Source organism: Lepidochelys olivacea (genome assembly GCF_965140295.1).
Source record: "Lepidochelys olivacea isolate rLepOli2 genome assembly, chromosome: 6".
Taxonomy (NCBI): domain Eukaryota; kingdom Metazoa; phylum Chordata; order Testudines; family Cheloniidae; genus Lepidochelys; species Lepidochelys olivacea.
The window spans coordinates 84,279,457-84,307,111 of record NC_140416.1 but is presented as its reverse complement, the minus strand read 5'-3'; the positions used below and the strand labels follow the sequence as shown (position 1 = coordinate 84,307,111).

General features: G+C 39.5%; 1 protein-coding gene across 3 annotated transcripts in view; it reads right to left on the bottom strand.

Moving 5' to 3' along the window:
• MIPOL1 (mirror-image polydactyly 1) overlaps positions 1–27,655 on the bottom strand; it is a 284,676-nt gene that overhangs the window by 167,118 nt on the left and 89,903 nt on the right. For all 3 annotated transcript variants that reach the window (XM_084630963.1, XM_084630962.1, XM_084630964.1), the window contains 3 exons: positions 12,466–12,595; positions 6,172–6,205; positions 5,741–5,911 (listed from right to left, as the gene is read on the bottom strand). In XM_084630963.1, coding sequence (XP_084487089.1) covers positions 5,741–5,911; positions 6,172–6,205; positions 12,466–12,595 — 335 coding nt within the window. The remainder of the gene's footprint in view (positions 1–5,740; positions 5,912–6,171; positions 6,206–12,465; positions 12,596–27,655) is intronic.

Genomic DNA, 27,655 nt, shown 5'->3' with positions numbered 1-27,655 from the left:
AATCATATTAACATTCCTGTCCAGAAGGTGTAAAATGGCTTACAGCCAGTTGCTACTTTGAGGCATTATTACACCATATTGCCTCCTGCTGGTAACTATTATCTTTAAAGTATTTAATGAAGATTACCAAAATTTAATGAAGATTACCAAATTGTGACTACAGTGTGTTATATTTGTATTAAATGTTAATCACAAATATATTTGATTACTCAATAAACAAGCAAGACTTGCGAAGAAATACAAGAACTACATTACAAACATTTGAATGGACAGGATATTTCCATGAATGGGTTAAGGTTAAACTGAAAATAAATCAAGAAACTGATTTCTTCATTCTCATGGCAGTCAGCATCTCTGTTTTCTTTTTAAAGAGCAGCCATAAAACAGATACAAGTTCCACACCATAACACAGTATCTGTTCACTAACAAATATATCTTGGCAAATGCAACCACTGCGTTGTGTTTGGGTTTTTGTAAAAAGGGGGTTGACATTGGTATGTGGGGTGGGAAGGTAGGGATGTCAATGTTTAGCCATACTTTAGCTGTTTGTTTTTTATTCATTGGAAAATACATACTAAAAGTAGTATCAAATATTTGAGTTTATATCATTTTATTTGTTTTCACACATACAAAATGTAGTTTGTGTATTTGCTCAGCGATCTAGTGAATGATCTAAGATTGCGTACATGTGTGCTACTCAATACGGTGATAATAGTGTCCAGCTTTCTGTTAAGACATGGTGATCTAGATATTTGTGGTTCACAAAGGGGTGGGTTTTTTTAAAACCACATTTCCTAAAAATTAGTGAGCATTTCTAGTTTGTGCAGCAGTGAAATATGCAAGTAAAATTCTAAGTCACAAAATATAACTAATTAACTATTGTCAAGCATGTGTACAATAGCAGTCTAATTAAATAAATACAATAGAGCCACCACAATGTACTGCAAAAATCACACCTGAAAGACTACTTCAAACAGCCTATATTTACATGCTCATAGAGGGCACCCAATTTATTACAGTGCATCCATTATTTAAGAATATTAAATATTGTCCAACTGAAACGAAACTGATAAGTTAAAGTTTCATGGTCTTCTGTGTTACAGTTTCTCAATCAGAAAATCTGAAAAACTATCAATAATACCAGAAGAGCTAGATGCTGTTCAGGTAAATTGTAGTTAACAGTCAAGTGTCAGGCTGTGAAGGGACTCATTCAGAAGGTTAATGGATTAGCTTAATTAAACATACCCCCTGTAAAACCCTGAAAGCAGGGAGGAAGTGAAATCAGTTATGCTGGTAACTCAAGTGGCAGTGTTGCTCCTTCACCAGATACTAGCAAGTTGTATAGGAGGATGTAACTTTCACAGAGCCTCACAAATACTGAGCTCTTAAATGCTGCACTCCAGGGGACAACCACAGACTACAAATGTCTCCCTATGGGTGTGACTGATTGTAACCCCTGTTTTGGCTCAATTTTTATGATGTGCCTTTGTGTGAATGTGATTTTATGTCCACTGAAAATGGAGAGCTCTCATCTTGCGGATGCTACCAACACCTGTGGCAGGGCCAGGTCTAAATGACAATAATTTGGGTTTATTATAGTATAACTATAGATATTGCCTGAGTTACCTTCAGTCCCGTTGTGCTCTTATGCAAGATTCCCTCTCCTATTCTTCTTGCTGATAAATTGTAATAACTGTTATTACAATCTTAACAAAAGACCAGTAATTTGTATATTGCACAAGTACCCAAACCATTATCAATTAAGAAATGTGGTTTGAAATGGTGGCCACAATTCTAAGATTTCTCTTACACATTCTAGAATATTAGTTTTAGTTATAAAACTACGTGTAAAAATATAAGTTAGGTTTTCCATCAGTAAATTTCATAGAGTTCTATTCGTAATAATTATTTACAATTCATAGCAGAAGCGTTTTTTAATGAACATCAAGTGGAGCAGTACTGCTTGGCATCAAATGTTGGTAGTACAATATAATTCACATCACAATTTTTTTTATGACCTGCACGATCTACTTAAAACTACCTGTGTATTATGCTGACAGATGTATAAATTGCCTTTGATGCTCTTGGCACATAAACCATTATTATGTGGAATAACTGACCTTTTATTAATGCTTACTTTAATTATTTGGGAGAGCAACATATCATACATGATTCTGTGAGATTATTCAAACAAGCAATTTAAAAAAAAAAAAAGATTTTATATATATATATATATATATATATATATATATATATATATATATATATATATATATAGGTGCATGTGCACACCGTAACACTCAAATGGTGATATTCAAGAATTTATAGGTTTTACTGACCTTTTACAATTCCTATGTGAAAGGACAAGGACGAAAAAAAAACCCCATAAAAGCAACAAACCAAAAATAAAAATACCAAACATATTCTCCTCCTTTGCCAAAATCTTTTCTCTTACTGGTTGCCCAAATGTCAATGTCCTGTGTAAGAAAAGTCAATAATAATAAAAAAAACAAGCATAAAATGTTCATAGGACTGTTGGGTGTTTCACCAGTAACTATGCTGCTACTAAGCTTTTTTAAAAAATCAAAATATAATCAAATACATTCTGGAATGGCAAATGAATGGAGGAGACAGGAAGCAGCCAAAGATGGACTGAGGAGAAAGAAATGACTGAGATATGTTCAGGTAAATTTGTATAAATTTAATCAACAAATTAAAAATAGTTGAGAAGCCAATACAAATACAGGTGATTTGACAAACTATTTATGCTTTGCTCAAATAACTTTTTATAATTCTACCTGAAACTCTTGTCACACGTGTTCCTCGGCTAGTCTATCCATTGTACTCTATCAGTTATTATCCATTTACTGTAGAACACCCCAACCCCATTAGTCTGTGAAAGATGCCCATACCTGTGCAGAGGGCCAACACAAGACCATGTGGTTTTAATGGTACATAGATTCTGGACATCTTTATGAGACTGACTGAAGTAGCCCTGTGTGGCTCCAGCAGGCTCCCGCAACAGGAACGAGGAACAAAGACTCTGATAGAAGTAGGTCCTCTGACTCCACCCCTTTCTCTGATGCAGGAGCCCTCTCTTTGCATTGTGTATACACCCCCTGCACAGAAACCTCTTGCACAGTAAGAGCAGAATTTGTCTCTAAATGCCTATCATTTATTTGATATATACATTAAGACACAGATCCTACTCCCCTTGAAACTAAAAAAATAAAAAAAAATATTCACACCATCCAATGCTGCAAAGCAACTGCTCCAACACATGTTCTCAGAAATTATCTCGTTTTAATATATCTGTCCTGAGCAAAGAATGAACCAACAGACAAGGGAAGCGTAGTGAAAAATCTCTGAACAATTTCTTAATCACCTGGCTCATTCATGACATTTCATGCAATACAACTTTCCAGATTCCCAGAGATATTATTTCATCTTAAAGAAAAATTATTTATTTTGTAATGTTTGTCTTCTGTGTTTGGAATACTGTGGAGGGGAAATGCAAAAACACAAAAAATAAAGGAACCCAACATTAATGCCAGTGGCAATTCCATAACTACATGAACATGGTTGCATGCCAAGTAGAGGTCCTGGCCAGGGTAAAATAGGGTAGAACATAAGAACAGACGTGACAGCAGAAGAGGAGGAAGATTCAGGGTTTGGAGAGGACACTCTCCTACCTGGTAGCTTCTTGTTGAAAACATTAGTTGAATCTACATTGCACCAACAAAGACCATAAACTGACTTTAAAAACTAGTTAATCCCCAGATGGATGCTACTTGGAGACTGGATAATTTAGATAATTAAGGTTCAGGGAGCATGTTGGATTTCTGGCTCTCTGAGAGGCAGGGCCAGATCACAGCTCTTGCATGAGGTGAGTGCTTAATGGCTGTATGTACCCCCCACCTAAAGTCCCCTTATTCTCTCCCAGCTGCCACATGATCTGCCTATTCCTATGACCTGATCCCAAAGGACAGAACCCAGGAATGTGGAAACAGGTCATATCAGGTGCTAAGTCTAGGAGCAGCCAAGACTGGGCACAGAACCCAAAGCGATTCTATGGTGAGGTACGACTGGTAGCCCATGGAAGCAACTGAGTTCTCTCAGAGGAGGGCTCTCTGCCTGCTTCAGGGAAGGGGAACAGTGTTTTTTTGTGGAGTTAAGGAGATGGAAGGGGTTGTGTGTTCAGAGGTATCAGGAGCAGGAAGGGCATCAAACTTCTGCCGAGTATAGTAAAAGAGGCAAAGACACGGAATACCAGGACTGTATATCAAGGACTTGATTTTTAGCTCTTGAATGCAGAACCCTAGGGAAGAATTTGCTTGTCTTAAAGAGTAGCTATATGTGACAGGATTTCTCTGCCATTTATAATGGTTATCCCTTTACAAATATTTAGGACTCACTGCACTGTTGCCCTGCACCTTGTGTGCCCATTTACACCATCACAATGACCGCCCTGCACCTTTAAGTGGGGGTAATTTGGCTGGGTGGCTGAGTGAATGGAACAGTGCTTTATGGATTTGGGGTAGGGAAGGGAATAGGGATGAAAACTGTTGCAAAAAGGGGTCAGCATGGTCACTGACTCATCCCCTAGGAATGCAGGATTTAAAAGGGGCAGCTCTGGGCCTGAAGCCACCCTTTTACATGGAGCAGTCTGAAGAAGGATCCACCCTCCCTCCCCTTTAGGTGGTAAAATACCAGGTTTGGTCTACACCTGCTGTAGGCATTATGCTAGTCGCCCCTTTTTTAGGGGGGCTGGGAAGGAATTTTTCCTTTATCACCATATTGGTCTGGGTGCAGTTCGGGTTTTTTCACCTTCCCCACAGTGGGTTCAGCAAGGGCTCTGTTCATGCATGGCATGACGGGCAGTAGGCTATATGTCGCAACTCATTATTTAAGTGTAAGGCGGATGTCCAGGGCAGGTACTCCATAGGGAAGGTATACAGTAACCAGATAAATGTTTTGGAAAAGGACTTAAAAGAGATGTTCATTAAAGAAATGAATAGGGGAAGTTGGGGACTCCTATGATTGGTATGGCAGGGAGTCAACCCCCCATTCTTATAGCCCACCTTAACCCTCCTACGAGGGGGATGGATGGTAAATTCCTAGCATTGGATTTTCTGAGGGACCTGGATGGAAAAAGAGGGGGAGCTGGTGGGAGCCCCTAGGTATGATAAGGTCCCAGCAATAAATTTGCTGGATGGACTTGGATGGAAAAAAGAGGGGGAGTTGATAAAAGCCCCCCAGATAATTACAGCATAAACATGGGGTTACCTGCACTGTATAGTTTTATCTGCTGGGTAGTCCCTGATATCTAATAATAAAGTTGCATCCATGTCAAATGTCTCTTGTCCTTCTTTCGGCATAGCCGGACAATGAGCTGCACAACTGAGCTCTTAGCAGTTCTATAAAGGTTAGTACTTTGGAAGCTGTACTTAAAAAAAGAAAAAAAACACAGAGAAGCATCTTCTGTAACCAGGAGTGTTAGATGCAAAAAAATAATCTTTTCTCTTTGAACAGTGGCTTGCAAACATTGTTAAAGCCATTTTAAATAGCATTCCGATGGTACTACAATAATTGCATAGTGTTCATGAGTTCTCTATGTGGAAGGACTTTTTAAAAGGTGAACTTTGAACAGGAAACATACATGGAAGACTTTGTTTCACCAAACATGGGGGAAGAGAGAGAGTTTGGCATTGAATGTTTTTATAGACTAGTAGGGACTTACTTGAGACAAAGCAGCATCCCGTTCTTCTATCACTGCATTCATTTCCTCAGCTGTTATTTTCTTTCTACGCTCCTTGGTCCTGTGTATTCGATCCACAATTATAGCTCCATTCTTCTGTATAGCTATCCCTGTGTCTGCATTGTTTATTCTGTTCAGTAATTCCTGTAATGTCTACCAACAGCATTATATGTTAGTCAGACATGAAGTTTTAATATATTTTATTTAATATAGGGTTTTAATTAATAGGCACATGTGAATTGTAAATTGACTGAGTGAAGTTATTGAATTTTCATATTGCAGCAAAGATGTACATTATTAGTGTGTCAATTCTTCTTTTTTCCCACATCTTAGTTCTTGAAACCCACTCAATTGAACTTAAGCCTCTAAGATATAAGACTGACATCAAGAAATCTCCTCAGAGAATGGCTTACCATGTCATTTTCTTCAGGGTTAATATTTTCTAGCCTAGAAAAAAGGGACACAGAAAGCCTGATCAGTAGCATTTCCTTAGTGCAGCAAAATGAGTTCGCTTTTTAAATCTTTAGAACCTCAAGTAATTTCATTCTACTAGTCTTTAGAGTCAACCATGACACTGAACATATTAAAGTGCCACCTGCTTGACTCCATCTTTCAATAATGCTCCATATCTTCAGCACTGACTTCAGACTGTTAAGTTATTAATGTTTACTGCTATATATGACTACAAGGATCAATTGTTCATATGTGCTTAGATGAAGAAAGTTCCCTAGTGATAGAAGGCGTTGGTGCTCTTATTTTATTTATTTCTGGACTTACAACTTTAACCTGAAATTATATTCGTGTTGTCTTTATTGCACCCCAAAATGCAATGGGACAGTAGGTTTGTGTGGGTGGGTGGGTGGGGTGGGTGGGGAGGGTTGGGGTTGGGGTTGTTTTAACAAAATGTCATTCTTCCCCTCCACCTAGGAGGACAAACATTTTAGTTAAACCTCACTTAGAAATTTTGTTTTATCCTATCACAAAATATAGGAGTTAAATTAAGCCTCCGGTGGTGCCCTTCCTTAATTCTGGAACAAAAATATTGAACTCTTTCCTTCTTTGTTTCACTGGCACATTTACTCATATGTAAAGAAGCAGTAAACAGTTTTACTGCTTTGTCGAACAACTGCTATTGTGCTCTGCAACAGCAATGAGTAATAGCACAAATTTCTGCATACAGAGATGATTAAACAGGAAATTACACTTTTTTCTATAATAATTAACAAGTTAATTATAATTAATATCAAAACATCTGATTATTTACAGAACATTTGGGGGTCCAAAATACAGAGATTAATACCTTGTTAAAAATTAAGATTAAACATTAAAGAAGTGCAGCCTCTCCCAGTTCATGGCTACTTAAGCAAGTGGTGGATCCAGTACATATTAAGTAGCTTAAGAAAAAGCAGTTCTGGCAGAGGCTGTAATGTAACATTTCAAAAACAGTTACTGCAATCATCACACTTCCAATGTCTGCCAAAGAACTAGGTGTAATTTGTACTGTGATGCTGTTGTCAGAGATCACCCTTCAAACATCCCTGTGCCACACAGCAATTGACAGTGTACTAACCCTGTGCCTTTGAATGCACTAGTCTTCATGACCCTAAATATGGCATAGCCTCTTATGCACACTAAGCTAGGAACTCAACCCATTCCTGCCATCTGACCTTTGACATTTAATACTAGTGCAGTTACCTAGTATCATAATTAGTGAATTTCCTCTGTGTTTTCTGTTCAATTTGTACAGGTTCATAGTCAGACAAAGTCACCCGAATTCTTGTAATCACGGGAAGCAATTCAGAAAGGAATGCTCTATTGCTGCTGTGCAGTGGAAGACATTTATTTGGGAGGTTCTGAGCAGATGGTATTCCCAGCATACCCCAAAACAATAAACATGTGCTGAGTAGGTTTGAACCTTACCTCTTATTAACAAGTTTACACACAAAATGTAAACTCCAGCCTGAACTCTCACTCATAGCTTAGTTATTCCTAGAGTTACTCCTTTCAAACAGGTCAGTCCAAGCCCCTAGATTCCTCTGACTAATGCGGCCATCATCATTTCCAGAGCAGGCAAATGATCTACACCTGCCACTGTGAGTCAGCAGGATTCAACTGGCAGCTCCCTATGCGTTTCCAACACCTGCTAACAGGGTGGGTCAACGGTAGAACCCAGCCGACTAGAAGGGAAAAATGAGTATTATTACCCTTTGTGGGTAAGGCTATCTCCTAAATCTGATTTTGGGCCAGATTTATGGGCAATGATACTTAAGTAACTTGTAAAAATCAATTGACTAACAGAGCACACATTAAAGGCAGCCATACTATTGCAAGGGATCTAGTTTTATTTTAACCCATTGGCCAGTGGCAACTGGCATTTCCCAGCTTTATTCTCTAATGCAATCAACAAGTACAAACAACAAAGCATGAATGCAAATTGCCAACTCTCAATACCAAGAGGTTGAATACAAAAGTGGAAAAATAATGGGGGCATTTCAGTCTGGAAAAATGCAGGTTGTTTACTGTGTAAAAATCAGCAGTGCCACCAAGAAAAAAGTTTGTAAGGGAAGCTTCATGAGAATAGTTTTTCTAATGAAGTCTTTCCTACCAATTATCTGTGATACAGAAACCACATTTATGCTAGGGCATTAGAGTAAGAAAAAAATGCCAGCTAATAAAAATACCCAACAAGAAGCAGATATCCATTTTGTCCTAGAGAAAAGAAACAGTTAATGAGGTTTTCTACTAAGGTCAAATATTTAAAAAGTAGCAACTAAGTACAATGCAAAATCTGTTGTACTTACTTTATGTGACAGGTTTCAGAGTAACAGCCGTGTTAGTCTGTATTCGCAAAAAGAAAAGGAGGACTTGTGGCACCTTAGAGACTAACCAATTTATTTGAGCATAAGCTTTCGTGAGCTACAGCTCACTTCATTGGATGTTGTAGCTCACGAAAGCTTATGCTCAAATAAATTGGTTAGTCTCTAAGGTGCCACAACTACTCCTTTTCTTTTTACTTTATGTGGTACAACACTTACAGATACTATCCTTGCTACTGTGAAATACTGTCTGTTCTCAGTGATACAATGTATTTTTGGGATGAATTCAAGTTGCAGCACAATTTCCAGAATTGTGAACATTTGGACCAATACTCAATTCTCATTCTGCAAAGAAGGACCAATCCTAGGGATCATACTGGGGAAATAGAGTCAGATATATCATCTTGATATTCTTTACCTGCCTGATACATGGAGCCCTTTAGTGGCTTCATACAAACAGACATGATTAGGGCTCTCTCTAGCTCCCTGGAGTAGTGGTTCCCAACTTTTTTCTGTTAGAACACCTCTCTACTGCCAGTTCAGCAGATGTCATCTTTCCTTTCTCTCTGGCTATTTTCTCTCATTTCTCCTTTCCCATGTGCTCCCCCCCCCCTTCTTGTCTCTCTTTTCTGTATACTTTTTCTTTATTTACCCTTTTAACTTATTGCTCTTTTACATGTGCTTTGTTGGCTCTTCTTCCCTTATGCCCCGATACCCTCCTCCTTTCTAGTACTCTATTCCCCTTCCCTATGTCCTCTCGCACCAGAAGCCTTTATGCAGCTGTTGTGAGAGTTGTCTGTTGGTGAAACCCAGGGCTGAACAAGGGTCATGAAAGGAGTAAAGCTGCTGCCTGAGCCTGACACTTGGAACCATACACAAGCGGCTCTTGCAATGTGCTCCATCAGAGTCCACAACAGAAGCAAAGAGGGAAGGGGAATGGCTTATAAGCTAACTATTGTTTTATCTTCAGATGCAACAGCACATTTGCAGAGAGAGAGAGAAAGAGTGAGAGTGTATTGGGGGGCATCTGGGTCCTACATCTTTCCCCACCCACACTAAACCTCTGCATTCATAACAACAAAAGAATGGTCACACTGCATCAGACCAATGGTCCATTGAGCCCACTCTCCCATCTTCTGACAGTGGCCAGTGCCAGATGCTTCAGGGGAATGAACAGAACAGGGCAATTTATTGAGGGATCCATCCCCTTTCATCGTGTCCCTAGCTTCTGGCAGTTGAGGTTCAGGGACATCCAGAGCATGGTGTTGTGCCTTTAGTACGAACCTCTATTATGGTATTTTAAAGAAGTTTCCATACAGCTTGCAGGGATTTCATTCATGATTGTTCCTTTAATTTCCTCCTCATTTTTGTGTAGTTCCTCTTTTTGAAGTTAAATGCTACTGTGGTGGGTTTCTTTGGTATTTTCCACCCTACAGGGATAAGTTTAATTACATTATAGTGGCTATTACCAAGCAATTCAGCTACATTCACCTTTTGGACCAGATCTTGTGTGCCATTGAGGACTAACTCAAGAATTGTTTCTTCCCCGTGGGTTCCAGGACTAGCTGCTCCAAGAAGCAGTCATTAATGGTGTCCAGAAATTTCATCTCTACATCCTGTCTTGAGGTGACGTGTACCCAATCAATATATGGATAGTTAAAATCCCTCATTATTATTGAGTTTTCTGTTTCTGTAGCCTCTCCAATCTCCCTGAGCATTTCCCAAACACAGTCACCATCCTGGTCAGGTGGCCGATAGTATTTTTCTGCTGCTATATTCTTATTAATTCAGCATGGAATTGAGATTCTATGGTGTAGTTTGATTCATTTAAGATTTTTAGTATGTTTGAATCTATGCTTTCCTTCACATATAATGCCATTCCCTCACCAGCATTACCTATTCTGTCATTCCACTTTAGCTAGTCTGCCACTCTGTATGGTTGGAAACACTAGCCTCATTTGCTCACTAGAGCTGGCATTTTTTGACAGAATGTTTTTTCACTGGAAAATGCAGATCTGTCTAAATGTATTGGTTTCAATAAAACTTTTGTTCGGATGGGTCCTCAGGTCCAGAATGCAGTTTCTGGTCAGACACACCTCCCCACCAGTAGTTATAGCACTCTCCTGGGACATGGGAGACTCAAGTTCAAGTCCCTGCTCTGCCTCTGGCAGTCTTTCCCACAACCCAGGTCAGTGCCCTAACCACTAGGCAAGGGGTGGGCAAACTTTTTGGCTTGAGGGCCACATCAGGGTTGGAAAACTGCATGGAGGGCCAGGTAGGGAAAGCTGTGCCTCCCCAAACAGCCTGGCCCCTTATCCACCCCCCTCAGAACCTCCGACCCATCCAACCCACCCTGCTCCTTGTCCCCTGACCACCCCCTCCTGGGACCCCTACCCCTAACTGCCGCCTGGAACCCCACCCCTTATCCAACTCCCCCTGCTCACTGTTCCCTGACTGCCCCAGAACCTCTGCCCCATCCAACCTCCTCCTTCTCCCTGTCCCCTGACTGCCCCGACCCCTATCCACACCCCTGCCCCGACTGCCCCCTGGGATCCCACACCCATCCAAGCCCCCCTGCTCCCTGTCCCCTAACCGTAGTTTGCCCACTTCTGTGCTAGGCCATAGATCCAGTCTCTCAATCTGTCCTGTTGGAGCTGTTCCATTTTATATAAATATTTAAAGATTCATTGGCCCAGAATGTATCACAGCCGCTCTCATATTTTACATAAAATATTTCAAAAAGGTCTCTGATTCATTCCTATGTGGACCAAAAACCAAGTTCAAAACCACGAACATTTTCATGAAATAGATTTCTTGTTTTCCAGCCAACCCTAGCGCTCATACTCTGATACTAGGTTGTCTTCTCAGAAAGATAGAGGTCCCATGGGCAGTGGCGACATAGGACCCTAACAAACCCTTAAAAAAAACCTGGCTTTTGGAGCCTAGCCTGGGGGTCAGCAGTAGTGGGAGAGGAATCTAGTCTTGTGCCCAACGAGTTTGTGCTTGACAGACTAGTCGAGACAAAAAAACACAAGGAGAAGAGAACAATAATTATGAAGAAACAGCATTCTGGGTTCTGGTCTATCCTGGAATGGGAGTAATTAGAGGGGTATGTGTGTATGCATGCATGACAGCATGCATATTTGGGTGGGAGGAAGGTGGGAATTGTTGGGCAAATGAGAAATAAAAGGCAAGCTAGGGAGGATGTACTGGGGAAACAGGGAAAAGGAGAAAATTAGGGATGGGCAAGAAAGTGAGAAGAGGAAACAGTAGAGGAAGAAAGAAAGAGAAAAGAGAACAAGAAGGATAAAAAAAATATAAAGGAAAAGAGAAAGAGAATGAGAAATTAAAATAGTTCTTCCTAAATTAAGAATGACTTTTGCTTAAATGAGAACAAGTAGGAGGGTAATGCAGATAATTTTTTCCACACTTCCACTGTAATTAGTAGATATTTTGCTAAAAGAAATGTCTAGTGGGCTAAAAGATTCGATTGATTTCCTATACAGTGCAACTTCTGACCGACAAACTTGTACTCCATGTGAAGAAACCACTGTATGAAATGTCACACTTCCCTAATTTATCTCTGAATAAATCAATAGTGGATCTTTTTCTCTCTCTCTTCTTTCTTTTCTTTACTTTTTTGCAACCAGAATCATTCACCTTGTTCTCCATCTGGGGAGAAAAACATGACCTCATTTGATCATGTGTTTTTTTTTTTAAAAAACCTACACACACAGTTGGAATATTTAGACTATCGATATCCTCTTACGTTCTATCACACTGAAATTCATGTTAAGATTTACCACATGTTCACTTTTGAGTACTATCAAGTTTCCCTTGGCTTCCAATAAATAGCCATCTCTTCACATATAGCAGAAAAAACATACATACTCTTTAAGGGACTGCTCCAAATCCTTGGCTCGAAGAAGTGCTTCATCTCGCTCTTCATTGGCTAACCTAAGTCTAGCCATGACAGCTTCATCACGTTCTCGTTGAGCTGTATAAACTTCTTCCACGAGTGCTGCAAAATGACCAGTGTGTTTAGCACTGCTTTAGTTGTATCTTCACATGGGGCCCTATCTAACGCCTATAGAAATCAATAGTTTTTCCACTCATTTCAGTGTCCTTTGGATCAGGTCTTCACTGTACTTCCTATACAAAATATTTGCTAATGTGAAGATACCATAACAAGATTTTGCTTTATAGTTTTGAGAATATCAAAGTGCTATTGCTAGTTAACATACCTAGAGGAATAAGGAAGGGACAAGGTTTCAAGATTGACCTTCAAACTCATCACACAGAACAAGGAAACCATCACTTATTTGAAGCAGTGACTCTGAATACAAAGCTAATTCCTGATGCACACATTCATATCAGATACAACTAACCCCGTTCTCTTACAGCAAGACATCAGGTTAAGAGAAAAGATCTCCTGAAGGTGCTTTTAACACCACCCTTTAACTAGCCCCAAAGTGGTGCACAATTTAGCTCTTGCACGATGCCTCTCTGGTATTACAAAGATAACATGGTCAGCACCCCTCTCTCCCTGTCAAGCCTTTACTTTATTGTTAATATATTGTTCTATTATCTGTTAAAGCATTCAGGGACCTTTGAGCATTAAGTGCCAATAAACTAAGATTTACTGTTAGTTTGCTCCCAAGGACAGAAACCTTCAAGTCATTCCTCACACTGGGCTTACTTTTTCTTCCTGCATCTCCCTTGTCAACATGGCTGACATCATCTCTGGTACACCGTCAGAATTCGTACCTCAACCCTGCTTCTGCTAAAATCTTTATTCACACACTTTCGTCATTCCCCCTCTCTAATATTGCAGATCTCTCTTTGCAGTCGTCCTAAATCCCTATTCTCAACTTCAGGGCACTCAGGACGCTGCAGTGAGACTACTCTTATTCCAAGGAGGACTATATCTTCTACCATGGCACTGGAATGGAATCTCCAAATTCAAATCAAAATTGTTTCCCCTGGGTCTCAAAGTTCTCCGTGGGCCCCTTTCACTCTAATGAACTGATCTTTAATTTACATAGTTCTCCTGCACCCAACTCTGACGCCTCCAAATGCTGGCATGTTTTCCAGTATTCTCAAGATTCTGCTGAGTCAAAGGCAATTGCATTTGTCCTTCCCCCTCTATCTGGAATTCCCTCCCATTCTCTGCGTCACGGATGAGTCATTTCCTTTCTTCAAGTCTCACCTTAAATAGATTCTGTTCACTTTAACCTAGAGCCAACTCTGCTGCTTTTTCTATCTTAGTTTCTTTTTTCCTGCTTCACCTTTGTACATTATTATTATGTCTGTATTAAAGTGGCTCCATCCAATTTACTATAAAGCACTTTATGATACTTCATGGGAATGGCACTTTATAAAATTGTAATTATATTTTATAATACACTTTTTGCTTACTACTGCACTTATATCATTGGTACCAAATAAATACATTTACAAATATTTACAGAAAATATTTAAAAGACAAACTAGCAATAAAATGTCACTGCAGTCAAAAATACCAGAACAAACTGTTGCTCGCGACTAAATTTTGTTGAGAAAATACCCCATGATGAAATGTCATTTTTTAGTTATTTTTCAGAAGTTTTAATATATCCATACAGATATATTCAAGTACAATGACAAAGAAAACAGCAGGAGTATGGATTTAACACTATCACAGCATGAAATATTCACCGATAAATATTCCTGAGTGTTATAAGATAAATAATTCCCTAACAACCTCCCACCACAAAACTAAAAAAGTGGAGAAGCATCAGACACCTAATCTACCTGGATTCAATTGTAATACTCTCATGAAAGACCAAACATCTTCATAGTTGCATCTTATGTCTCCATAGATTAATGTCAGTTTTTCCAAGAGGGTGGTGTTGGTTTGGTCAGTTAGCCAATCAAAGAATGAAATGGGAAGAAGCTGATATCCATTTTCATAAAATGACTCTTTTGGTCACTAAAAGTGCTGCAGCAATTCATTTCCTGGCATTACTTGAGCAGGGAAGATCTAGAATGTCCAAACCACAGAGGCTTGACATAGGGGAAACTCCTACCCTGGTCACCCTAGATAGAGCATCACAAATGCCATGATTTCTACAGTTCTGCCTACTGTGCCATTAGGACTGTTCAATAAATGAGGTCATTTGAAGGGTTAACCACAAGCATATCAAAACATTTCGATGAAAATGTAGTCTATACAATGAATACCCTTTAACTTGCAGATTCCTTGACCCCTTCCACGAGCAGCTTTGGCAGCTGAGAGATGTAGGACACTGGGGGAAGGAGTGGAAGAATTAATCCTGACAGATCATCTAGAAAGGAATTCTGGGTTGAAATACTTCTGTCACCCCTGGAGCAGAACCAGAAGCATTATTGGGAAGTGGATGAAAGGAGAAAGAAAGATGTGATTTTTGTGCTTCTGAGGGTAGGGTGAGAGGGCCAAGGAGAATGGGGACAGCTACACAAGTTGCTTCTAGGGGTATGGTCTACTCTCTTGTTCACGGTTGAAGAGGAGCCCTCAACTCAGTCACATTAGAGAGGTCACAGAAGATATATGCCAAATTGTGTTTCTGGCAGGAAAATAATTTCTGTATCATAAGAAAAACCATACCCGATTGTCCAAGAATATTCTGCCCAGATTTGGAGCATCCATCAAATACTCATTTAGATATCTTCAACCTGAATATTGTTTGGTGGCAAGAGGAAAAGAATTTTTCTGCTGCAGATGGATGTAGACACAACACCAGACGATACCTGTCTCTTTGTGAGATGATATCCTTGCTACTGTGCAGGGATAAAGTTAGGTGGATGGGCAGAGCGTGCAGCTCCAGATCTACACATGTGATTTGGAGATGACAGAATTAGTAGCACATGCGGAGAATGATTCTGACATCTGGACAGTTGTGTGGCGCAGATAAGCACTGTGTCCTTACACCTATCAGGTTCCCAAAGGGACATAAGATTTCTGAAATTTGTGATGGCATCATGATGCCAACTGCAGAGGCTTACATTAGAGCCTTTGTGTCTCTTGCTGAACTCACTTGGCTGGTTGTAGAAGCCTTATATGCCATCTGCCAGATTTCTCTGCTGGCCAGATCATCTACTGATTCTACATACATATTTTCACGTTCAACTTGTACATTCATTTCTGACCATATCAGATCATTTTTAGTATTCATAAATTTAAAAAGTTCTACAATTATATCAATATTTCTTTCTAAAAATCCTTTAATTTCATACAGGGTGCAATTATTTTGGTAGCTAAATGGGCTGAGAAATTTATTTTCACAGCAACAATCAACATTTTAAAGAGTTATTGATATGTCGTTGTAGCGGGGTGGCCACCCTGCTCCTAAAACAGAAGGGGTTAAAAGCAGCCCTGGAGAGGGCTGTGGCTGGGGATGGCTGATTGGGGAAGCAGCCGCAGCTGGGCTACGCCCCAGTCAGGCCCCAGCTGGCCTGTATAAAAAGGCTGTGAGCCAGAGGCCCAAGGAGTCTCTCTCCAGGCTGGGAGAGAGCAGGGCTTGGCTGCCTGCCTGCCTGACAAGGTACTAAGGGTGGTGCAGTGCTGGGGAAGAAGCAGGCTGAGCAGGGGCTCGTGATGACTGGGAGTAGCCCAGACTGAGGCAAGGTGGGGATAGTGGATTGGGGGTTCCCCAGGAAGGGGAGACCCAGAGGCAGAGTGTGGGGGTACTGCCAGGGGCACCGGGGTCTGTGAGGGACAGAGTGGCCAGAGCTGTGCGGATCACTAGCCTGCAGAGGGTGCTCTGGGGCTGAAAGAGCTAATTTCCAACAACCAGAAGGAGGCGCTGGAGGGGTGTGTCCGCTCCTTTACAGTCGTGTATAGAAGTACAGCCCCACTCCTACAAGCTACTTGGCAAAGGCAGACTCCTGCAGCTGCACAGAGCCCTACTGAGTTCAGGAGAGCTGGAGGATAAGATTGTAATTCTTCAAAGTTAATAACGAAGAGAAACACCCAACTGTGCAAAAAAAAAAAAAAATCTCCCACCCACTATCAAGCTCATATTTGAAGATAAATAAGCAAAAAAGGATTTTTTCTAGAACTACCCCTGCATGAATGTGCACAGAGTGTGGAGCAAGGGACAAGGTATGCCTTCCCTCCCCCAGCTCCAATGGAGGGGTTGAGCTAATCTCAGTCCTTGTGATCCTATGGGGACTAGGACTGAATGACACCAGTTACCCCACGGATGGCCCGGAGGAGCCATGGCCACACCCACTCCAGGGGCAAGGCACACTGAACCCTCACATGCCGTTGCGGTGGCCATGCTACCTGTGTCCATTGGAGAATTCTGGGAAGCATTATGTCATTTGTAAGTGGCTTATACTTATCACCTTCCTTTATCGAAAACAGCTCTATAAATAAGGACCAAAAGAGTGAAGAGGGAAAAGAGAGTATTTTTATATAATTTAGCATTCTGTTACAGAAAAATACCACTATCAGCAATACCACATCTTTCAACCAGAAGGATCTCAAAATGCTTTACAAACTTTATAAAGAAATCATCACCCACTGAAACACAGCCACCTCTGGAGTGAAACAGAACATCTGTTTAACAGCACAACATTTTAATGCTATATTTAGGACAGGATCTGAAGAATGAAAGTCCAAATAAAACTCCTTGGGAGATATTTTGACAGAAAGGATGCAGTTATCCAGGTTGGAACATCAGGATCCACAACCCTATCTATGCTTATGAAAAGTGTCATGGGATTGTGAATGAACATAAGCAATCGGGTTCTTATGTCCACTACAAAAGATGGCACCTCCAGCAGCACAATGGCCCATAGTTCCATGCTAGCACACTAATTCGGTGCCTGACTCTAAGAAATGAGAACCAGCTACTTAATCCACCCTCCTGGGTTTTCCATGGAAGCCTGCCATTGAAGTACCAACCAACCCTCCCCTGTTTATCTCAAGAGCTGACCAACAAGAATAAAATTTTGTATACAATTTCCCCCCTTGAAACATGATACATGAACTGAACATGTATCTTCAGGCATTAAGGTAAAATGAAGACTTATTTTTTAGTAATAGCATGTATATCTCAGGACATGCAAGAGTTAATAGAGGTTATTCCTGCAATGTTAGATAAAATTCACCTAATGAAAAAAACACCCCCAACTGTTTTCCAATGACAGGTTTCAGAGTAGCAGCCGTGTTAGTCTGTATCCGTAAAAAGAAAAGGAATACTTGTGGCACCTTAGAGACAGTCTCTAAGGTGCCACAAGTACTCCTTTTCTGTTCTCCAATGCTTACTAAAAGCGTACTTGAAACATATTTATATAGTACATTGAACAGCTAAATTTTATCTGCTCTGGAATAATGTAATAACATCTTTGTCTTTGTTACCAAAAAACTTATTATACTGGAGCTCTTTATTTCAAAATGATCATTATGCTAAGTCCATCAACTCTAAAACATTTTTATTTTTTAGTAAAGAAAACAACTGTAAACAGAGAGCTTTGGTAAGGTAGATAGCTATTACAAAGTTCACTTAGAAAATCAATATACCATTTTAGTTGGAATTTGCTCATTAAACACCCACAGCTCTAATGCAAATTATGATGGAATGAATAAAGCAAATACATATGCTTCTTTCTTTTTATTAAATGTAAAATCTGCTGTTAATTGCTTCTGGTATGTCATATAAACTTTTCTCCTTAACTATTAAATGGAAGCTTTTACAAAAGTCATTAGAGAGTCTCTTTCTTTAACTTGTATAAATTTCAATATTTGTTCAGTAAAGGTTCACAGCAGTTAAATTACATTAACAAATATTATTAGCTACTATGTAAGCCAGCTAAGTAAAATACTTATATTGCAGGTAAAACAAATCATTGGGTGTTTACAATAATATTTGGATATGCCCATTTTTAAACAAGCTTATCAAATATCCTGTAATTCTTAGTCAAATGAGAGACTCAAAGTAGATTTTTTCCCCAAATACTCAAATTTGTTTAGTAAGCTAATTGTTTTCTAATATGGGTGAAAGTAAATATGAAGAAGATGAACCATACCAAGTATGAGTTTACTGAGTCAAAGTAGTGTACATATTTTCTTAGTTAAACCTGATTCTGTTGGCAAACCTGTCTTCCACACTTTTTAAACTACCTTTAAAATACAGTAGTAGCAAGAGAGCGTGTTGGAAATCATTCTAGTTTAAACATTAGTTCATGATTCTCCAAACAACAGAACTTTGGGGGAAGGGAAGGAGTACGTTTCCCAGGAAAGAAGACTGTTTGCTGATTTCCTAGAGGTCATCTGTGTAAATAGAAAAGCTGAATAGGAAAGGCAAGAAAGAAGAAATTGTTAGGATTTAAAACATCTACCTCAGCAGAAATCACTTAACATTACTCCTATCAAAAAAATGAAAAAGACAGAATGAAGGCAAGACCTTATAACAAAAAGATGAGATCGCTATCCACAGTACTATCTCAGAAGATATAATAAATATTACAACACTGTAAGGATTGACTTTCAGAATAATTCCCTGTTATGAAATATACCAGTACAGTATTTTGGAACTTTATAAGGTATTTTATAAATGAAGTAATAAAATTCTGCCATATATATATATACACACACTCGTGTGTATGTCTCTCTCAGAACAAAAACCAAAAGCTCTAAGAAGTACTGAAAGGTTTTATTTGTTTGTTAGTATTTTGTTACTAACTCTAGTTGTGATTGTTTATTGGGCATTTTCATGGAATAAGAGTGGCAAAAGCAACTTGCTGTTAATATATTGGTGGATGATATGAGGGTTCTTTGGGTTTTGGATTTAGTATTCAAGATTAGTGGCTGTTGAACTCTGCATGACCTAAGCTTTTCTTTAGAGTTGGCTTTGGAATTATCACTTTTAATGGTTATGCATAGTATGTATTTTTAATGTTATAGTCAATGCTGGGGGCAACAGGGTACATTTTTATGAAGAAATGCTTGGAGTTTCCTTAAAATTTAAAAGTTAAAATTTTTCAGAACTATCTGAAAATAAAATATTTCTAAGTCTTTTTTACTATATGATTTCACTGATAATTCATATAGCTCTATAGAGAGTTAAGATTTAGTTTGTCAGAAAACAAAGTAAATGATAGGTTTCAGAGTAGCAACCGTGTTAGTCTATATTCGCAAAAAGAAAAGGAGTACTTGTGGCACTTTAGAGACTAACAAATTTATTTGAGCATAAGCTTTCGTGAGCTACTCACGAAAGCTTATGCTCAAATAAATTTGTTAGTCTCTAAAGTAAATGATGTATTTTCTATTTCGCCCTCCCCACCAAACATATATTAAAGTGAAAGTAAAATACAGGAAACACTTGGTAAAGTCATACTTTGAATTTAAGATTCCAGTAATGGGTCTCTTGTTTGTTCTGCTTAGTTGTTTCTGTGAAGGATCTGTCAGCTGAAATTTATCCCGGGGAATGGGCGTAAATGGTTTTGGGTTTTTTTGTGTTTGCTTGTTTTTGGAAGGAGGGCAAACGTGGGGAAAGAAAGGAGAAAAACAGGGAAGAGGGTCACTAAGAACCACCTTCATTTTCACCTTTGCAGCCTCCCCCAGCATTGGGGTGCCCTGTCCTTCTGGTCAGAGTAGGTTTGGAGCCTGTCTATGCCATTTCTAGATGGACCACTACTATTGATATTTGTTTTAAAACACTTGCCAAAACTCAATTTCCATTAAAAAAATCTTTTCTTTATTCATTTACTTTAGAAATCAAAATAAATTGACAGACTTTTTTCAGGTTTGGGTCTAGTCATTAACCCCCAGTTCTTATTTTAGAAATTGAACTTATAATAGTCAAATAAATTGAAACAGAGTAATTACATTACTGTGAATGTCATTAAAATGTACTATTAATCTGCCTACACACACACATTGCAAAATGCTGATAATCCCTGGAAATGTTGTAAACCTAAAGGACCTATTCTACTCTCATTGAACTCAGTGGCAAAACTCCCATGTCTTACTTTTTTTTTTTAAATGATCTTTAACGTTCTGCTATGAAACGGACAACACGACCAGGTTCTTCATTGCGATTTTGAAAATTACCATTAATTTATTTTAAATTTTGTCAGGTAACTAAAAATTAGAAGCACAATGCTGATGAACAAAAATTGCAAAGCATTTTTGACTGGTCTATACTAGGAGTTACCGACTACAAGCTATTTACATATAAATGTGACTCTGTAGATAAAGCAATCTGTACAAACACAGATAGACGCACTGACACTTTTATTGCTTTGTGTTTGCTATATGTATTTAGTTTGTTGTATTCATCTGCTCCTAAATTTCCAATGCTGTAAACACACTGATTTAACTAAATGGCTAAAACTATTTAGTTGGCACTTATCAAATGTGGCTCTGTACCGTGGTTTCACTGTGTACTCAGATCCAATTCAGTGAAAAAAGAAAAAAGAATTTTTGTGGGTTTAGATACCGACTCTCCACAGGACTTGCCTAACCTGGCTCTTGTGAAAGCTAATCCTTGTACAACTTTAACCTCTCTGCTTTCAACATACTGAATTCCACACAGCTGACTTTTCAAAAACTGCACAGCAATCTTGTTCAGCCTTTTTCTGTGAGTAACTGATTCCTGAATAGCTTTATTTAATTATTTTAATGGAAAAAGGATTGGTAAGTAACATGGGTATGTATACAAATGTAAGCACATTATGGTCATGTTTGGGTGTTACACTTCAACAACTATAGCCGGTGTAGTCCACGCTATTCCCTAAAAAAAAGATGATTTGAAGTCCTTTCTTTTGTGTATAAAGGAAAAACAGATCTTATATTTATGGTTTACTTGGCATCATGGAGCAAAAACTCACTAACAGGGCCTTATCTGAAATAAATGCTGGATTTATTTTTACATAAAAGCAAAACTGTATATGGCTTAATAACTAAAATACTGAACTTGTTCCATCCAATCAAATTTTATACTTTAGATAGTTGTGACCTGTATATTGTTTTTAGACTATTGACATTTCTGAGCATTTCAACGTAAACTTTAAAGTGAAACGTTCATTATGTTGCCAATAGTCATCAGAGTTGCAAAGAAAACTCTACGTTGTCTGTTCTTTTGACAGCTGTGTACTTTCCCATTCTCGTAAGTCAAACACTATTGTCTCTTTAAAGATTTTACTATGTATAAAGATACATTTTGATAAAACATTTAGAAAGTGGGTTTACATAATGCAACATTAATGACAAGAAAACCAAGAAATAATTATGTATACTGTATACACAGTGAATAATTATACACAGAGAGCTGAATAATTAGTGAAAGTATATGCATTACATACTTTTTAAAAACGTAGAATGTCATATGTATTTAGGTTTATAAACATAAGGGTTGGGAACTAGTGAGTTCTTTTGGCTAAAGCCCAATATTGGCCTTATTTCAGTTTAATTGGAAGAGGATCTTGAATTCATCTTCTCCATGAGTTATCAGGAACCTGGATTTCTCTTTGTACCAAAGGTTAATAAGAAATGTGTCTGCAAAAGTCAAACAGCATTAAATACCAAAAACTGATTATTATTCCACAGGAGTTGTTCTGTCATTCATAATCTCTCCATGCTCCAACCTTCCTCAGCTAATCTTTAATGGATGACATGCAAGAAAGAAAAATAACTAACATCTAAAAAGGGGACTCTACAGCAAGCTTTTAAAGAAATGGAAAATACTTTTCTCAGTGCTAGAAATAACCACCATTGGCACTTAATTAGTGAAACGACCACTTAAGTAAGAGGAAATAAGTAATGTTAAATTAAACTTTAAGTCTAGCCTAGCATCCTATTGGATGATTTGTTTTCTTCAATTCTGCTGTTTGAACTGTTGCACATTTATTCAGTAATTATAATTTTTCAAGTAAATTAAGGACATTTTCAATAATGCTCTGCACTTCATGATGTTCATACCCTATACCACATCTGAGTATTCCAAAGAACTGCACAAACATGAATACACAATATTAACTACTTGAACAGACTAAACGAAAACGTAAGTTTTCCTGTATTGTACTCCATTGCTACATTTTTTTTTTTGAGACCGAGAAAAAGAGAGACAGACAAACATATAAAGCTGCAAAACAAGTATAACAGTAAGTGATATGGAACACAAACAGCAAATAATAGATTGAGAAAAAGGTGGAAATTTTCCTTTTTTATTTTTAAAAGCAGAGAGAGAGAGGAAAAACCTCCAAAAGAGTTCACAATTTACATAAAACAATATTTTAAACATTCATATAGCAAAATTCACGGACCAATCTTTTTCCAATACATTCATATATAAACACAAAACCAAATGTTTTGCAATTATCTACTGGATTTTTAATAACAAAATAATTTATCCTGCTGAAAATTCAGGGATCTCAAAGCACTTGTCTCACAACTTACAGTGCTCTAGAGCTGTGAAAAATTTTACCTTCACATTACGAGTCTCCTATTTTAAGAACACTGCTACAGTCAAAAACTGGATGTAAGTATGAAATACTTGCCAACCTATTTTATTTTTGTAACAGTTTCTGAATGTATTTTTTTAAACTCACAAGAACAGTCCAAGGAATGACCCAGGTTGGGACTTTCAAGGGCTTCTTTGAAAATCCCAGCCTAACATTAGTTTATCTGTCCCAGCCAGTACACTGGATATGGATCTCTTTACTACATTCCTGTTCCTCTCCTCTCACCACCAACGTTCTCTCCCCCAAAGCCTGGGAAACAAGCAGGGAGAACTGGAAGTCCTGGCAAAGTCAAGGAATTATGATGTAATTGGAATAACAGAGACTTGGTGGGATAACTCACATGACTGGAGTACTGTCATGGACGGATTTAAGCTGTTCAGGAAGGACAGGCAGGGCAGAAAAGGTGGGGGAGTTGCACTGTATGTAAGAGAGCAGTATGACTGCTCAGAGCTCCGGTATGAAACTGCAGAAAAACCTGAGAGTCTGTGGATTAAAAAGTGTGATTTAGTCTGTGGATTTCGAAGTGTGAGCACCAAGGTTGATGTCGTGGTGGGAGTCTGCTACAGACCACCAGACCAGGGGGATGAGGTGGATGAGGCTTTCTTCCGGCAACTCACAGAAGCTACTAGATCGCACACCCTGGTTCTCATGGGAGACTTCAATCACCCTGATATCTGCTGGGAGAGCAATACAGAGGTGCACAGACAATCCAGGAAGTTTTTGGAAAATGTAGGGGACAATTTCCTGGTGCAAGTGCTGGAGGAACCAACTGGGGCAGAGCTCTTCTTGACCTGCTGCTCACAAACCGGGAAGAATTAGTAGGGGAAGCAAAAGTGGATGGGAACCTGGGAGGCAGTGACCATGAGATGGTTGAGTTCAGGATCCTGACACAAGGAGGAAAGGAAAGCAGCAGAATACGGACCCTGGACTTCAGAAAAGCGGACTTTGTCTCCCTCAGGGAGCTGATGGGCAAGATCCCCTGGGAGAATAACATGAGCGGGAAAGGAGTCCAGGAGAGCTGGCTTTATTTTAAGGAATCCTTATGGAGGTTACAGGGACAAACCATCCCAATGTGTAGAAAGAATAGTAAATATGGCAGGCGACCAGCTTTGCTTAACAGTGAAATCCTTGCTGATCTTAAACACAAAAAAGACGCTTACAAGAAGTGGAAGATTGGACAAATGACCAGGGATGAGTATAAAAATATTGCTCGGGCATGCAGGAGTGAAATCAGGAAGGCCAAATCACATCTGGAGTTGCAGCTTGCAAGAGATGTTAAGAGTAACAAGAAGGGTTTCTTCAGGTATGTTGGCAACAAGAAGAAAGTCAAGGAAAGTGTGGGCCCCTTACTGAATGAGGGAGGCAACCTAGTGACAGAGGATGTTGAAAAAGCTAATGTACTCAATAATTTTTTTGCCTCTGTTTTCACGAACAAGGTCAGCTCCCAGACTACTGAACTGGGCAGCACAGCATGGGGAGGATTATTTTTGAAAACTCATGGCGATCCGGGGAAGTCCCAGACGACTGGAAAAAGGCTAACGTAGTGCACATCTTTAAAAAAAGGAAGAAGGAGGATCCTGAGAACTACAGGCCAGTCAGCCTCACCTCAGTCCCTGGAAAAATCATGGAGCAGGTCCTCAAGGAATCAATTCTGAAGCACTTAGATGAGAGGAAAGTGGTCAGGAACAGTCAGCATGGATTCACCAAGGGCAAGTCATGCCTGACTAATCTAATTGCCTTCTATGACGAGATAACTGGTTCTGTGGATGAAGGGAAAGAAGTGGACGTGTTGTTCCTTGACTTTAGCAAAGCTTTAGACACTGTCTCCCACAGTATTCTTGTCAGCAAGTTAAAGAAGTATGGGCTGGATGAATGCACTATAAGGTGGGTAGAAAGTTGGCTAGATTATCGGGCTCAACAGGTAGTGATCAATGGCTCCATGTCTAGTTGGCAGCCAGTATCAAGCGAAGTGCCCCAAGGGTTGGTCCTGGGGACAGTTTTGTTCAATATCTTAATAAATGATCTGGAGGATGGTGTGGATTGCACCCTCAGCAAGTTTGCAGACGACACTAAACTGGGAGGAGTGGTAGATACGCTGGAGGGTAGGGATAGGATACAGAGGCACCTAGACAAATTGGAGGATTGGGCCAAAAAAAATCTGATGAGGTTCAACAAGGACAAGTGCAGAGTCCTGCACTTAGGACAGAAGAATCCAATACACCACTACAGACTAGGGACCGAATGGCTCGGCAGCAGTTCTGCAGAAAAGGACCTAGGGGTTACAGTGGACGAGAAGCTGGATATGAGTCAACAGTGTGCCCTTGTTGCCAAGAAGGCCAATGGCATTTTGGGATGTATAAGTAGGGGTATTGCCAGCAGATCGAGGGACGTGATCGTTCTCCTCTATTTGACATTGGTGAAGCCTCATCTGGAATACTGTGTCCAGTTTTGGGCCCCACACTACAAGAAGGATGTGGAAAAATTGGAGAGAGTCCAGCGGAGGGCAACAAAAATGATTAGGGGACTGGAACACATGAGTTATGATGAGAGGCTGAGGGAACTGGGATTGTTTAGTCTACGGAAGAGAAGAATGAGGGGGGATTTGATAGCTGCTTTCAACTACCTGAAAGGTGGTTCCAAAGAGGATGGATCTAGACTATTCTCAGTAGTAGCGGATGACAGGACAAGGAGTAATGGTCTCAAGTTGCAGTGAGGGAGATTTAGGTTGGATATTAGGAAAAACTTTTTCACTAGGAGGGTGGTGAAACACTGGAATGCATTCCTAGGGAGGTGGTGGATCTCCTTAGAAGTTTTTAAGGTCAGGCTTGACAAAGCCTGGGCTGGGATGATATAATTGGGGATCGGTCCTGCTTTGAGCAGGGGGTTGGACTAGATGACCTCCTGAGGTCCCTTCCAATCCTTATATTCTATGATTCTATGGTACAAATTATTTTCTGCTGCTGATTCACACTTTCTGAATTCATGATAACTGAGGGCAGGTCTACACTAGAAGCACTACATCAGCTCAGCTGCTGTAGGGTGTCTGGTGAGGATGCCCTATGCCAATAGGAGCATGCTCTCCCTTTGGCATAACTACTCCACCTCCATGAGAGGCGGAAGCTATATTGGTGGAAGAGCATCTCCCGCTGACATAGGGCTAGTGCAGACAGCACTTCCGTTGCTGTAACTTCCATCGCTCAGGGGGTATCTTTTTCACACCCTGGGCGATGTAAGTTAGATTGACTTAAGTGGTAGTGTAGATCTGCCCTTAGTTTGGATTGTGTATGGTACGGGGCGGGAAAGGGAACAGATTTTCCATACAATAAAAACTAACCAAAAAAGAGTTAAATTATTGTAAATTTTGTTAATTAATAGCAATTCTAGTGCAATTGTCATTTAAAAGGTATACAGAGCAATTTTTTCCCAGTGGCAACATAGCTAAATGAAATATAGTGGGTGAAATCCTGAACCCACTGAAATCAATAGGGGTTTTGCCATTGACTTCAATTGGGCCAAGATTTCAACCATTCACTGTAATGAGCTGGCAGTGTTTATCTGAAACACTTCACCACGTTAGCCAGTGTTAATACAGCTGAGAAAGAGATAAGTGGGTTTGGCTGATTCACTGAGGCATGTGTCTTGTTACCCTATGTAGACATAAGAGAACGGGAGCGGCTCTCAAAGATAAAGAGTCTTCTAAGGAGTGGGCTGAGCAGTGGCGATGGAGGAACCCTTGCAGGAACCAAGGTTTCATCAGCTCTTTAATAGTATCTTCTTGTTTTATTCATTAATAAAGCTGAGTTCCATGAAGGGGGTGACGTTAGACTTTACAAGTTTGTAGAGCAGATTGGAAATGCTGCCTGCTAATGTTAAGGTGAGGCAACGTGTCCAAGTAAACAGCTAAAACCAGAACAGAAAATAAAAACACAACCAGCCATGCCTCACACATCCAACAGTAGTTAATTCCTTCATCAGCAACTCTTAAACCCCCCCCAATAAACCAACATTTTCAAAATAAGTTTGTCTTCCATAACACAGAACAAGGAACCTAAAACTTCACAAAATCTAAAATTGTGCATCAAAGCTGTAGTTATATTACGAGGTTTTGATGATGTATTAAAACACAAAAGAAAGGCTAGTGGTAATTCCCTCTGTTTATCGTATTGCTCCATGTCCTTCCTTATAGCCATTGTTTGGGGTGACATACAAGTCCTTCTACAAGCAAAATGATTGCAATGTCACTCCCTTAGTAAAGCTGAGTAACCCTGCTTTGTTGACCTAGCATGATATTTCATTTATTCGCATTTCAGAAAAACAGTTTCAACCCTATCAACACAACAAATACAGGTTACGATGTTTCAGGTTGCATAGTCAGGACTTGGAGAAACTAGGTTACCAAGTAAGAAGTTCCCAGTCTACATTCTCCTCCTTTGCCAACCTAGATAACAGGATCGCCAAAGTGGCACCCAAGAAATGTGTTGGCCTATTTCTTTGAGAGGGAGAGAAAGTTATTTACATGATCTAAAGGAATGTAGGAACAGACTACTCCTTGTCCAAGATGCACTGAATAGAGCAGATAACCTGGAAGCCT